Source organism: Quercus lobata, chromosome 12 (assembly GCF_001633185.2).
Source record: "Quercus lobata isolate SW786 chromosome 12, ValleyOak3.0 Primary Assembly, whole genome shotgun sequence".
Taxonomy (NCBI): Eukaryota; Viridiplantae; Streptophyta; class Magnoliopsida; order Fagales; family Fagaceae; genus Quercus; species Quercus lobata.
In genome coordinates, this window is record NC_044915.1 from 38,041,867 (window position 1) to 38,054,242 (window position 12,376).

The window sequence follows — 12,376 nt, forward strand, 5'->3', positions numbered from 1 at the left end:
TCAAATGGGTACTTCCCAACTAACCAAAGAAATTTATTTTTCAGTTCACAGCCTTCACACTTAACCCTGACACATTTTTCCTCCATAAGAACCGACTTTTATTCCTTAGTCCTAACCAGAATATTCTTACCAGCTTTAATATTCAAAACTTAAAATATGAAAGAATCATGAAATTTTTAAAAAATATCATAGAGTAGATGTATTTGAAATAAAAACACTAGGCCACTGCCCTTAAAAAAGCTAGTTAGTAATACATTTCTCAACGGAAGATCGACTTTTTACAAATTTAAATGTTTCAAAGTCCTCATTTTCCCATGTGCAAGAACTATTTCCAATTTATTATTAAGCATTTCCTGACTTCTTGTTTGAATTTGTCTTATATGAAAATTCAACAAATTGGTTTGAATTCAGAACACACTTTTTATTTTATTTTATATTATGTATATAACTTTACTTTCTTTTGTTTTAGGTAAATTTATTCAAACATTCATTTTTGCATAGTTAAAAAAAAGAAGTTATATCAAACGGGCACAAAAAAAGTAATATGTGACGAAGCACATAAAGAAAAAGAAGGAAAAGAATGAAGAAGAAGAAGCACAATTAATAAATACAAGTATATTCGAACAACCTTCTCAAAAAAAAGTATATTCGAACAATGTATCACAATAGGTATAAGTATATGAATTATTGCGATTAGGCACTTGCCAAAAAGATGAGAGCAGCCTATATGAATTATGAAAGCTTTGAGAGGTACCGGAAGGAACAGCCTCCGGGTTTTTAGTTTCTTCGGAATACAATAATCACAAGCTGGCTCTCATCAAATTATTAAGCAACCTTTTTACATGCTCATCTTCAGGTCCACCTTATTTAGATTTTAGGTGGATTTGCAGTACCGTGCATTGTGTTAACTATAGTGTCATCAATTCAATCATTTTATTAAAAATAAAATAAAATTATAGTCATCAATTTAAAGGGTTCAATTCATGTTGGGGAATTTCAGTTAAGCCAGTCTGAAGCATCACTAAGCAAACAAGTAGAAATATTATCTCATAAATAAGAGTAATGCTAGAATCACAACTTTTACCACAACTTGCTCACGCGGCAAGTTTTGAGTGGTGGAGTTATGGATCCACCACTTTTATTCCACCATTCACGATTTGCCAAGTGAGCATGTTTTGATCTTAGCATTTTCCATACTTTTCACATGCTCATCTTCAGGTCCACCTTATTTAGATGTTTGGTGGATTTGCAGTACCGTGCATTGTGTTAACTATAGTGTCATCAATTCAATCATTTTATTAAAAATAAAATAAAATTATAGTCATCAATTTAAAGGGTTCAATTCATGTTGGGGAATTTCAACTAAGCCAGTTTGAAACATCACTAAACAAACAAGTGGGAACATTATCTCATAAATAAGAGTAACGCTAGAATCATAACTTTTACCACAATTTGCTCATGCAATAAATTGTGAGTGGTGGATCCACTACTTTTATTTCACCATTCACGATTTGCTAAGTGGGCATGTTGTGGTCTTACTATTTTCCTATAAAATATTCATTTTCCGCTGAAATATGTTTATGCTGGATTCCAAATTCTTAACAATTAACTACGGGCATATAAATCATAATTGATCACCATAAACAAAAGCTCTCGTAGCTCAGTTGGTTAGAGCACCCGTTTAGTAAGCGGGAGGTCTTGAGTTCGACTCTCAACGAGAGCAATTGTTTTTTGGTTTTTGGACATCTTCGTACGATGTGGTTTCTCTTTCTGAAATGTTTCTTTCGTTGCAAGAACTTTTTTTTTTGTTTCTTGTTTTTTGTTAAACCCTGAAAGCCGAAATCAAAAATAAGGGTTTATATAAACCCAAGACTCTGTGTACAAAAACCCTCTTTAAACCCAAAATCCATTTTCCACTCTCTCTCTCTCTCTCTCTGCAAATATGGCGACCAAGGGACCTTCACTCTTCACCGATATTGGCAAGAAAGCCAAAGGTTTATCTCTCTCTCTCTCTCACTCTCTCTATATCTCTCTAATGGCGTTACAAGTTAGTGATATTGGCTCTGAATTGCAGACTTGCTCAACAAGGACTATGGCTCTGACCTGAAATTCACTATCTCCTCCAAAAGTGACTCAGGACTGGTACACCCACTTCCTCCTCTATTCATCTCACTCTTTCATTTTTCTTAAAAAGATGTTATTTTTAACATGTTTCTTATATGAATTACTATTGTTCTTGATCGCTGCCAATTTTTTTGGTTGGTTTTAATTGTTAACCCGATTTCTTGATTGTTAGTATTATATACATGTTGTGGTTACAGAATTTGTTTGATATTGTTCTGTTTTGGTTTAGTACATTTGAGTGTCTGTTGGATTTGTTGCTTTGGTCATGCTTATGACTGTTTGGTTATTACAACATTACTGGATTTATGTGAATTGTATTCATGGGTCCTGAATTGTTTTTTTGGAACATCATGGAGCCTTTTTTGTTTGCAACCACTTAAGAAGGGAAGGTCACTAGTTTGAATTGCCCATTTCCCATTTCCATTGTGGCTAAAACTTACTGATCTTATGATTTGAATAGAGAGACTGAGAGAAGAGTGGAATTTGGAAATGAGTATGAATTTCAGTACTAAGAACTTTTTTTTAAAATGGCAAGACTAACATATGAGTATTATTGAATAAGTATTTGGTCAAAGTTCATGGGGCCACCAAGAGCCTTGTAGCTCAGTTGGCACCTCATGGTGTTTCCAATGGAGACATTCAGTGTTCAAATCCTCTCACCTCAATTATCAGCTTATCAAAAAAAGTTCATGGGGCCACATTGCTAATGCTACCACTGAAAGCAAATTGGGTGATTTACTGATTAGAATATTATATATATGCATGTATCTATGTATTGATGTCATTCTTTAAAAAGGGGGTTAAATTACATTTTTAAACTTTATATTTTAGGTGTAGTTACAAACTTACAAATTAAACCCTAAAGTTTAAGACTGTTGCTTATGCATTTCAGTTTCTTTCAAACTGAACCCTGAACTTTTAAGCCCTGGACTGTTTTGGATTTGATTTGGGGGTTTGATTTTCAGATTTAATTGGGTTTTAAAATTAAAAAAAAAAATTTAATTAATATGATTTCAAAAGTTCAAGGTTTGATTTGAATCCAGCCCTAAAATAGAGTTTATAATGTAAATTTGCCCCAAAAAAGGTGTGTATGTATATATATATATATATACATATTTATAGCTTATATATCCAATAGTCTGAATCATGTTAGATATGCCATGAATTTTCAAAATAGACTTGGTTTAACTAGTTTTTCTTTTTGGTGGTTGGGGGTGGGGGGTTGGAAGGGGAGTGGGGTAGGTACTAACATTCACAAAAACAAATAACTAACATTTTTAGTGCCTACCTGTTAGATAAGCCATATATTTTCAAAATATACTTGGTTTTTAACTAGTTTTTCTTTTTGGTTGGGAGGGGGGGGGGGGGTTGGGGGGAAGGGCAAGGGGAGTGGGGTAGGTACTAACATTCACAGAAACAAAAAAGCTCACATTTTAGTGTTTACCCTGCGAGGAATTGTTATATAAATCACTAAACAGGAATTCAAATGAGGTTTATGTAGAAGATGTAGTCCCCCAACACCCACCCCCCCTCCCCACCCCCAAAAAAGAAAAGAAAAGAGGCTTTGAGAAAATATATTGTGGCCCTAGATATTTTTAAATGGATAAAAACTTTGTGGCCATGTGAATTAGACTCAATTTGATGACCGACTAATGAGTTACTGGCTCACTTTTCACTTTCTTCTTTAAGATTCTTGAACATTTTAACTTTGAAGGATGTGGTTGTCATGGTTTCAATTTTGCGTATATGATAATTGGGTCTTCAACAAGCAGTAAGGTTGGTCATGCACATATAGAGTCACTTTGATAGGGGAAAGAGTGCATCATTATAAAATTTGATGGTTAGTGTGAACTATAAGGAAAATAGAATAGCACATTTCCAAACTGTATCAGTTACACAGCAAAGCTTTTGATGTTGCTTACTTTGAATTGGTTTGACCAATGCTTAGTGCAGAAATTATTATGTTTGTTGAAAAGAATAGATGATCAGATTGTCCACTCCGTCTGACATTTTCTTTTAATTGATATTGTTCTAAAGCTATTCTGGGCTGGTTCTGGAAATTACATCTCCAAAATCATGTAATGAGATTGTTGGTCAAAACAATGTTCTTAGTAAACACTATTCAGTTGTGGATTTGCATAACTTTAATTGTGAATTGTGTCTATTTAATGTGCTTAAAGATTTCCTACTTTAGATAACTGTTACATTGTATTTTCCTTGAGCTTTATATTAACTAGAGTCATACCTTGAATGTGTTATTTTCTAATATCCCCTTCTGCATTGATATCAATTGATAGTGATTATCTTATTTCTATAACTCCAGGCCCTTCGTTCAACTGTGGCAAAGAAGGGAAGTCTCTCTTCTGGTGACATAGGAGCGCGATACAAACATAAGAATGCTGCACTTGATGTCAAAGTTGATACAGCATCAAATGTATTTATCCTCACCTTCTTTCTCTCTTTGAAATTTGAATTACAATTTGTGTTGTTTCTAATAATAGTCTCTTTGGTTTAGCAGGTCTCAACAACCTTCACTGTGACAGATATCCTTCCATCCACAAAAACTATTGCTTCATTAAAATTTCCTGATTACAAGTCTGGCAAGGTACCAATTTCCTTGGCATGTGGACAGGATGTGAATACACAATTTCTGCAACTCTAAAGATTTTATAGCTGTACATCCTTTCTTTGGCAGTTAGAGGTTCAGTATCTTAATGAACATGCGACTTTCACTACAGCTGTTCGTTTCAACCAGTCCCCTTCTGTAGATTTTTCGGCTACCATTGGTACCCCCAGCATTGCCTTCGGAGCTGAAGCTAGGTACTTGACAGCTTCTGGCAACTTTGCAAAGTATAATGCTGGTGTGAGCTTGGCAAAGCCAGATTCCACAGCTTCAGTTATCTTGTAAGTTCCCTGTGTTACTGAGCCAGATTCATTGTTTGAGTAGTTCTGTTAAGTCGCTCTGTGAGGTCATTAACTGAAAATTTGCCACTAACAATTTAACCCTTGATGCATTTTTTTAAAGTAATCCATATATATGGTTTGTAATTACTTCCAGAAGTTGAAATTACTTGGAAGGGAACTTGGGTTATAGTATAGGATTAAGGAGACCACATTTCTATGGATATTTTCTATATTTATGTTATAGCATTAGAATGTGCTTAAATGTAATGACAACAAATAACACTATTTGTACTTATATTTTAAATTTAAAATATATTAGAGCACAACATGGAAGCCAGTCAGGTTTTATGGTGTGGTAGATGACTGCTCTCATTTCTTTTTGCAGGGCGGACAAAGGAGATTCATTAAGGGTGTCATACTTGCACCATCTAAAAAAGCTAAATGGAGGAGCTGTAGTGGGAGAGGTTAGTAGAAGGTTCTCCTCTAATGAGAACACTTTAACAGTTGGATGTTCGTATGTGGTTGATCATCACACGGTAGTGAAGACAAAGCTCAACAACCATGGCAATCTTGGGGCTCTTTTACGACACGAGCTTACACACAAGTCCTCCCTAACAATTTCTGGTGCATTTGACACCAAAGCCTTAGAGAAAAACCCCAAGTTTGGGTTGGCACTCTCTCTGAAGCCTTGAACTGATATATTGATTTGAGATAGGGGAATTGCAATTTGATTAGTTTCGTACAGTTATGATTTGTTGATGTGGTTCAGAATGAAAAGATTGAATTACTAGTGTTATAGATATTTTTGTTTTCTTATTAGATGCTTGAGTCACAATTTTCATACCCTCCCTTTTTTTCCAGCTCTCTCTCTCTCTCTCTCTCTCTCTCATGAGGAATTTGCTTGTCATCTTGCATTGGAATAGTTCTTATTCAACTTATTGTGGAAGAATATATTTGATTCTTGTCTTTTTACCATCATCAAATTGTTGATGCAACAAACAATTGCCTGGATTCCATCAAAAGTGACTGGGATGTCGCATGTTACCTTCTCGGTTTGAGCCTATAATTCTCTTGTAAATGTCAATCTCTCGCTTAGCCAAAAAGAAACAAAATGCTTTGAAATTTAATGCAGGGATGACCTAATAAAAAATTTCAAAGACTATTAACAGGAAAATCTGTTACTGGAGGCTTAAAGATAGAATGATGAGGTAATAATATGAATAAAAGTCAAATCTGTTACTCATATTTGTCATTGGATTGATTGAAAGTTGAAACAGACAGCCCCAGTCGAGTTCTTGGGTTATCTTGCCGGTCAGTTTGTTCTTAGGAGGCTCTCATTTAACTATTATTGCTATTGTTATTATATTTGTTGTCGTTATATAATTATCCTAGCTCAAGCTGAAAATGTAGTTATGAATGACGCGTGAGAGGGACACTCAATTATTTAGCACAAAATGAATGGATGGTGGAATGCAGGTTTTTCTTTGATTTTCTTTCTTACTTAAAATATTCCGCGGCTATAAGCTTCAGAGTTGTCTCTGATTGGCCAAGACCTCTATGAAAAGTCCTTTGTTTATAACTTCATAGATTTGGAATAAAGGACGCTTGCAAATTTCTGTCTTCATGGCCTATTGGCATGGTGTGAAAAAAGGAATAGTCATGTAAAGTTGGCCTGCTTTTCTAGACTGCTCGACTTTGAATTATAATTTTGTTAGATATTTATCAGTTGCGGTATATATGAACTTACATCAAATAATAGACAGGGGTTTCCAAGTCCACCCGTGTGACTAGTAAATGCAAACAAATTCAAAGATAGTAGCCATAATTATTGCAGGAAAAAACAGTTTAAGATGATAAGCCTTAATCCGAAATGACATGTAACAATTAACGGGAAGCGAGTGTCATATGAAACACATGAGAAATTATAGAGTCTTCCGGTAAATCACGTTACTTCTCCATCATTTTACTAAAAAATTTATATTTGTTTAAAATTACTGAGTCAATAATTAATTTCTGTTTAAAAAAATTTTCTAATTAATAATTTTAAATAAGTGAAATTTTTTTAATAAAATAATAGAACACATCATTTACTCACCATATGGATGTTATAATTTCTCAAAACACACGGTAAAACTGGTTACTCTGACTCAATTTTCAGTAATAAATGCATACTAGGTGGTCAGGGGTGCAAACATGGAGGACATGCTGCACTTTTTTCCTTTTTTGAGGCAAACTTATCTACAGTGTTTAAGGTGCATTAGCATTGGGGTCCCCAAATTGCTATTTTGCCTCCAAGACAAGCATTTACCTTGATGAGTGCTATTTCTCAAATATTTAACAATAAAGCTTCAGTAAGTTTGTATTTTTAGACATTACTGCTCATTGTTGCTAAACTTAAAATTGTTTTATTGGGTCATGCTAACAAGATACTCGTTCATAATCCATTTTAGAAAAGCTTTAATACTATTTTTATAGAAAATGAAAAAAGTTGTCAAAATATTAATTACTTTTTTTTTTCATTTCTCATAAAAATTTTCTTTAAATAGACTATTAACCAGTGCTTTAAAGGCACTTGTAAGGGGACGATTTTTAACGGCCCAAAGATGACGTTGGGCTCGTAAGTAAAGGGCCCGAACAATATGATTTGTAGAGAGTGGGTTTGGAAAGGCTAGCCCTTAGTCGCCGGGCAGCGGTCTGGTCCTGATTGTATGGGAACTCATACAAAAGTTGGTTTGGTCGGAACAGCCAGGTTTTACATCGATATAACTTTTTTGGGTCTAGTTCCTCAGATTTAGTCCGAGTAGCATTATCTTCCTCTCCCCTTTGTCTCAGCTCTCTTTCCCTTTTATACTAGTATTTCCTTCCCGTTCTTCACCTACATGTCCGTTTTTCCTCGTTTGGGACAGTTACTCGTCTTATCAATCCATACGTCAGGGTGGTTGGGAAAAGCTGGATAGCATGGTATGAGTATGGGTTTGTCAGGCGCTGGGTTCCGCATTAAGGTGTTGGCAGCTTTCTCCCTTGTACTGCTCTTGTACTGAATTTGTCCTTTTCTTCAGGCGTTTTTGTGAGATGTTGGACGTGAGGTTGTCCTCGGCCACATCCTTGGGCCTTCAAGGAGCTTTTACTGAGCGTCCTCAGCAGCAGGGCTTATCGGACTGGGCTTTGGGCCCTTAACACCAAGTGGGCTGGGACTTCAGATTTCGGGCCCCACAGCACTCGTTAGCATTTTATTTATTTATTTTATTAACTTCTCTCTCTCTCTCTCTCTCTCTCTCTCTCTCTCTCTCACAGCACATGAGACGGTAGATTTATATTATTTAATTGAATAATTTATATTATTTTAATGAGTTGTATAATAAAATAAAAATTGGAATGTTGGGTGACTTGTAAAATTATATTGTAAAATAGATAAAGTTATGTTTTAAAATGTAATAAGATGACAAATTTTTTAACAATCGATTGTGAATGCTTAAATTCTCCGGTTAAATTCAATCATGGTTGCATTAACCTATGCTCAAATTCTTGGAGTCTTTTGGCTGAATATTGTAAAAAATGAAATTTATTTGTGATATAGATACTGTTTAAACTTATTTGGCAAAATGAGAAGAGAAGTGAATTTTGGCAACACCAATGCTGAAATTCTTAGAAAAAGTAAGAGAGATGAGAGAGAAATGATGTGATGGATGTGGAGAGAGAAAAAGGAATTTCGACAATGACATTTAAGGCTATCCATGGGTCGGGTTTGTGCCCAACCCACCGGAGATTGGGTAGGGGGTGCCGGACCTGCAACTGACTCGTATTAGGGTCGGGTTTTACAGGTTGGTTTCCCGTCGGGTGAGCGGCGGTTATAGGTGAGGTCAAAACTGCTGGAGAGGACGAGAAAAGTAGAAAATCAGCAAGATCTCTCCTAATCTGTCCAAGATCTTGTGCGATCTAGCTGGATTTAGCAGAGATTTCGCCAAATCCGATGCTTTTTCCCCCCAAATCGTGAGAATTGTCGAATCTAGTGTTTTAGTCGCCGAAATATACCAAATCATGCTGGAAAACTCATTGGAGAGCTTGAAATCGCAGCTCGTCATTCTCTCTTCGAATGGGTTGGGTTTAACGGATTTTGAAAGAAGGGAACTGAAACTGAATTGTCGGCATCAAGTTTTGGAGCTCGGGACCCATGTCCGACCACCGGAGATGTTGGATCAAGTTGTAGCAGGTCGGGTACGGGCGGGATGGTGGGTGAGATGGACAACCCTAATGACATTGCCAAAAAAAAAAAAAAAAAATTGAATTGTGACAATTGAATTGCTGAAATTAGAAGATTAAAAAAAGAATACTGAACTGTGGCAAGAGTAATGCTACGGCCACATGCTATTTTATCATATTTTTTACAAACTGTTGTTATAGCCAATTTTTTACTGATTCTCATTAGTGTCTACCAATAAAATTACTTTTTTATTTACTAATAATCACTCATCACATTAACAGTTTATGAAAATTTTTGTAAAAAAGTTTGTATCTCTACTATTTTGCCAAAAGTGGATGATTTATTTAAAAAAAAAAGAAAAAAAAAAACTCAATTGTGGTAATTGAATTGCTGAAATTGAAGGAGTAAAATAATAAAAAAAACCTTGATTGTGGTAAGATTAATGCTAAAGCCACACTTTTTGGAGTAAAATGATAGAGATACACACTTTTAGTCATCCAAAAGTGTGGCTGTAGCATTAATCTTACCACAATGAAGGTTTTTTTTTTTTTTTTTTTTTTACTCCTTCAATTTCGGCAATTCAATTGCCACAATTGAGGTTTTTTTATATTTTTAACAAAATGCTAGAAATACAAATTTTTTTACAAAAACTTTTATAAACTGTTGATATGATGAGTGATTATTGGTAAATAAAAAAGTGATATTATTGATAGGCACTAATAAGAATTAGTAAAAAAATTGGCCATAACAACAGTTTGTAAAAAATATGGTAAAATAGCGTGTGGTCGTAGCATTACTTTTGTCACAGTTCAATTTTTTTTCTCTTTTTTTTAATCTTCCAATTTTGACAATCTAATGGCCACAATTATTTATATATATATATATATATATATATTTGGTAATATCATTGCCGAAATTTCTTTTTTTCACTCTTCATCCATCACATCATTTCTCTATCCCCACTCCTCCATTTTATAAGAGTTTTGGCATTAGTGTTGCGAAATTCACTTCTCTCCACATTTTGGCAAATGACTTTGAATAGTACTTATATCATAACTTCATTTTTTACCATATTTAGCCAAAACACCCCCAAATTGTTGTTTTATGGTTGGTTTTTTTTTTCTTTTTTTGGGTGGTCCTGAAATCCCAGTTTCAGTAACCAAAAAAAATAGTCTAGAATCATAAAAAACTGATTTCTGTAAAACAGAATCAAATCTGAAACAAAGCTCAATTAACAAATGACATATCTATCACACTTTATTATATAAACAAAAGTGAAAACCATCAAATAAAATACAGAAGTGAAAGCAGAAGACAAGGAGAAAATGACTGTTAAACTGGAGCATACAATGCCGGAACAAAAGAAAACCACCTGAAGCCACAGTTACATTTGACAGGCAAAGAAGGGCATTTGGGCAGCCAATGCCAAGTCCTCCTTGACATTTTGTAATACAAAATCTCAGGCCATGTATTGCAACAAACACAGATCATCCCCTGATGCCAAAAGCAATAAACATGCTCATAATTATGGTAACAAACAGACAAGAATTTCCTACAGATCATCTCTGGCAAATTCTCCACCTCCTCCCAATTCCTTGCTTGGTCCAATTCCCACATCTTGATAGCCCTCGAGATCCCATTGCTCCCAACTCCACCAATCAAATACAATTTCCCTTCACCACAAACCAACCTCACAAAAGTGAGATCCCCAGGCAATTCACTATTAAGCGTCTCCCACTTCCCACTCTCCAAATCAAAACTCACCACTGAAAATGGCTCTGGGGTCGAAAAGTACAAACACCCATTAAAGAAAACACCCTCCTGGTGATAATTATCACTCAGAATCGGATCAAAGCCATCGAATTTTCTCCAAGACGGATCATTTGAGTCATAAACAAAAGCAGAAAAATTCGAAAAGGACCCAGTTGAGAGCATGAATAATTTGTACCCAACAGGCGTGGAAACCAAAGTGAGAAGCTCAAAAGCAAAAGGGGAAGCTGGGAACTTGATGATTCTTGAGGTCCTAGCCAAAAGATTGCACACAAGAAAAGAAGACGAGCTGGGAAGGGAGAAACAAAATAGTCCATTGGAGGTTGAGAGAAGAGAGAAAGAAGGTGCTGTAGATGCTGCTGGTAGCAAATCAGAGTGGGAAAGAGCTACGCTGCGCCAGGCTCCAAGGCCAGAGTCATACAAAGGGAATTGATTGTAACACTGAGGATGAGACAGCAAAAGAAACGAAGAAAAAGGCAAAGAAGAACCAGAAGAGTGTCTAGATATAAAAGATGGAGAGAATATAAGGGACTTGAAATTCTTACAGGTTGATCTCAGATTCAAGAAGGCCTTCAGAGGAAGAAGAGATAGGATTTTCTCGAGAAGTTCTTCAGGCATTCGGCTCCATATTTCAGGATCCATATCTGGTTTGGTCATTGCTAATTGCCTGTTGAAACTGGAACTGGAACTTGTGCTTTGTAGGTTTTTGACGTTTTTCTTTTTCTCTTTTGAGAACCTGTTCTTTGTAGTTTGTACAAGTCTTCCTTTTGTATTGGAAGACATTGACCTGCGTTGCAACAGTTGTTAGGTTTCTCTCACGTCTCACCTGACCTTTACTTCTTTTATGAGCTTAAAAGCTTTTATTTTTTGATGAATAGAAAACTTTATTGAAGCTAGAAAGACAAAAACTGAGTAATTTTTACGTTCGTTCGGAGTGAGATAAATGATGTTTTTACTTCATTTATAATGTAATGGTAAGATTCACCGTAAATGTGTGAGAGGAAATACACTACTTTACCATATACTTCGAGACAAACAACAAAGGCACACTCTCTCTCAAAAAAAATAAAAAATAAAAAATAACAACAACAAAGGCACAGCCTTACACAAAATGGCCAACCTCCTCCATAATTATATTAACAAAATCATCAGGGCAATCCCCTAAATCAAAGGATCCAAAAACTAAATTAAGTAATGACTGAGAAAAGAGCTTAAAAGCTTTTTATTTTTTAAGCATGATTTATTTATTTACTTATCTCATTAATTCAATCTATATTTGGAATTTTATTCAGGCTGATCCTAATGAGACTCGCATGGATCATAAGCGGATCTATATAATAGTAGATAGATTGTCTCTGAAATTCTCTTGCCAATCCA

The 12,376-nt window shown here is 35.2% G+C and overlaps 2 protein-coding genes and 1 non-coding gene across 3 annotated transcripts; 2 read left to right on the forward strand and 1 right to left on the reverse strand.

The window, feature by feature from the left end:
* Positions 1-1,649: 1,649 nt before the first annotated feature.
* TRNAT-AGU lies at positions 1,650-1,723 on the forward strand. The gene has a single exon. It is a non-coding gene; the product is annotated as a tRNA-Thr (tRNA).
* A 7-nt stretch (positions 1,724-1,730) lies between these two features.
* LOC115971885 (mitochondrial outer membrane protein porin 2-like) lies at positions 1,731-5,888 on the forward strand. Its single transcript, XM_031091986.1, has 6 exons — positions 1,731-1,994; positions 2,075-2,142; positions 4,448-4,558; positions 4,643-4,729; positions 4,820-5,028; positions 5,414-5,888. The coding sequence occupies exons 1-6, from the start codon at positions 1,943-1,945 to the stop codon at positions 5,718-5,720; spliced, it is 834 nt and encodes a 277-aa protein (XP_030947846.1). The 5' UTR covers positions 1,731-1,942; the 3' UTR covers positions 5,721-5,888.
* A 4,572-nt stretch (positions 5,889-10,460) lies between these two features.
* Positions 10,461-11,934, reverse strand: LOC115971809 (F-box/kelch-repeat protein At5g43190). The gene has a single exon (XM_031091863.1). It carries the CDS (start codon positions 11,780-11,782, stop codon positions 10,562-10,564), a length of 1,221 nt encoding a protein of 406 aa, XP_030947723.1. The 5' UTR covers positions 11,783-11,934; the 3' UTR covers positions 10,461-10,561.
* Positions 11,935-12,376: the final 442 nt, after the last annotated feature.

Excerpts from the sequence above, each read along its gene's own strand:
- LOC115971885 (XM_031091986.1), top strand. The coding sequence starts at position 1,943 with ATGGCGACCAAGGGACCTTCACTCTTCACCGATATTGGCAAGAAAGCC. Across the intron at positions 1,995-2,074 it reads TATTGGCAAGAAAGCCAAAG|ACTTGCTCAACAAGGACTAT; the intron begins GTTTATCTCTCT and ends TCTGAATTGCAG. Across the intron at positions 4,730-4,819 it reads CTGATTACAAGTCTGGCAAG|TTAGAGGTTCAGTATCTTAA; the intron begins GTACCAATTTCC and ends TTTCTTTGGCAG.
- LOC115971809 (XM_031091863.1), bottom strand. The coding sequence starts at position 11,782 with ATGTCTTCCAATACAAAAGGAAGACTTGTACAAACTACAAAGAACAGG.